The 2,001-nt window shown below is 36.4% G+C and overlaps 1 protein-coding gene across 3 annotated transcripts in view; it reads right to left on the bottom strand.

The window, feature by feature from the left end:
- Positions 1-2,001, bottom strand: part of LOC107671118 (endoribonuclease Dicer) — a 32,880-nt gene that overhangs the window by 5,278 nt on the left and 25,601 nt on the right. For all 3 annotated transcript variants that reach the window (XM_016463963.1, XM_016463964.1, XM_016463965.1), the window contains 3 exons: positions 1,522-1,790; positions 745-907; positions 490-565 (listed from right to left, as the gene is read on the bottom strand). In XM_016463963.1, coding sequence (XP_016319449.1) covers positions 490-565; positions 745-907; positions 1,522-1,790 — 508 coding nt within the window. The remainder of the gene's footprint in view (positions 1-489; positions 566-744; positions 908-1,521; positions 1,791-2,001) is intronic.

Here is a 2,001-nt window from a genome sequence, read left to right as displayed (position 1 = left end):
AAAAAAAGCAATAATAATAATAATAATAATAATAATAATAACAACTATTACTATTATTAAATATATTATGCATAATTTTATATAATTTATAACAACTTAATATTTTTTTTAAATAGATATTATTATAAATTATGAGATTAACCACACATTTTTGATACATAGACTCAATAATAATATTAATAATTCCCACAAGGCTAACATGTTCATTTAGTGTTGATACTGATACACCAAAGCCAAAATGTTGGTATCAAACCAACCATACTCACATTACAGCTTCCAATCTCTTATAGGGAGTTTGTAGGAACTCGGAAATTGACATTGCGATACAGATTTTTTTAAATGACCTCATACTTGCTCTGAACCACACACTGATACAGTAACTTTTACAGTGTATCAAGTTTTGCACATTCAAATTATAGCTACTGTGTGTGTATTTTGCAGGTGATTATGTTAAGAGGTTGCTTGCGTACAAGGAAAAGACATTCCCACCTGAACTTAGCCGTCTCTGGTTCCATCTCCAGGAGTTCACGCACTGGGGATCGAGGGACATTAGCGGAGAATTTTTCTAGAAAACAGGGCAAAAACAAAAGCAGCGCATTTCAATCTGGCATTTCATCATGCATAAAAATGGCACGATGTTTGAAAATGACTGAACTTATGGTCTTCGCCACATGAGCCGGCAGACAATCAGACGGAATAGAAATGCAGAACTGATTTACTAGTCTGTACGTCTTTGGCCCTTACCTATGAGTGGCCTCATCATTGGATAATACACTTGCCAAACTGTCTCAAGTGACATCCCGCTATCCATGTAAATTGCACCAGCTAGCGATTCAAAGATGTCTCCCATTGCTTTGGGGACCTCAATGTCTTCCTCCTTCTCCTCATCTTCCTCTGATCGGCGAAGCTATGAGACATACACAAAAAATAAGTGTTTCCTCTCAGGACAGAAAACTGTGCTTATCCATGTCAAATTCACATCCCCAAACTAATCACACACTACAAACAGCAGAAAATGGTTTGCAGAAAAAAAAAGAATTGTGGACGTAACTTAAAATGTGAACTGACAGCTATTCTGTACTGTAATGGTATTTCCTCTCAAAATGAACTGCGATCAATTACTTTTAGTATTTAGCTTAAAAGACCTAAATGTCCAATATTGGGGACAACATTACCCAGCTATGTAATTAATGGGGAACATTGCTTATTTTATTCAATTTGTCTTTCCTCTTTCAGTATCCAGTGTTGTCCCTTAGGCATAAAATGCTTTCCAGTCAAACAAGACCAGATTCAGTGCCAAGATAACCATTTCAAAATAAATTAAATCCAACTGCATTTTTACAATCCAAAAACGAAAACAAATACAAACACAGACCAGATTCAAGATGAGCGCCAATGATAGGATGTCACGGTGCTAAATCTTTATGAAATATTATACATATATGTTGACAATGGTATAAATTAAATTATCATTTCCAAGGCCTAATATCTTTAACAGATAATAGTGAGATGATAGCTCACCTCCGAATCCATTCCTTGCATTTCATTCTTCTCTAGCTGAAATTGCACAAAATCATCGATCACGTGGAACAGTTCAGGCGAGACAGCTTTGAAGTACTTGTGGTAATCGTACTTGACAGCCAGGGAAGCAAATATGGTGTTGTTGACAAGTGCAGAGCGCAGGTCGGTCAGCACGCCTGGGGAGTGCTGCCGGGGATCTTCATAAAGGTGCTTTGTTATGAGGTAGTCTAAAATTGCATCACCAAGGAACTCCAACCGCTGATAACAATCTGTCCAAAGTTCAGATTGGTACAAAGAAGGTTAAAAAGAGACCATTAATATCACAGAACATTAATATAACACAGTCACAGCACAAGAAATATGAAGTGATTGTGAAAAACACAACTGAAAATACAGTATTTGTTGTTTTCGCCAGGTGCATGCAACAAACATACAGTGCGATGAGTGTATGCAGATTTGTAAACAAATTATTCTTTTGAG

The sequence above is a fragment of the Sinocyclocheilus anshuiensis genome, unplaced genomic scaffold (genome assembly GCF_001515605.1).
Source record: "Sinocyclocheilus anshuiensis isolate Anshui unplaced genomic scaffold, SAMN03320099.WGS_v1.1 scaffold861, whole genome shotgun sequence".
Taxonomy (NCBI): Eukaryota; Metazoa; Chordata; class Actinopteri; order Cypriniformes; family Cyprinidae; genus Sinocyclocheilus; species Sinocyclocheilus anshuiensis.
This window is presented reverse-complemented; position numbering and strand designations above follow the sequence as displayed.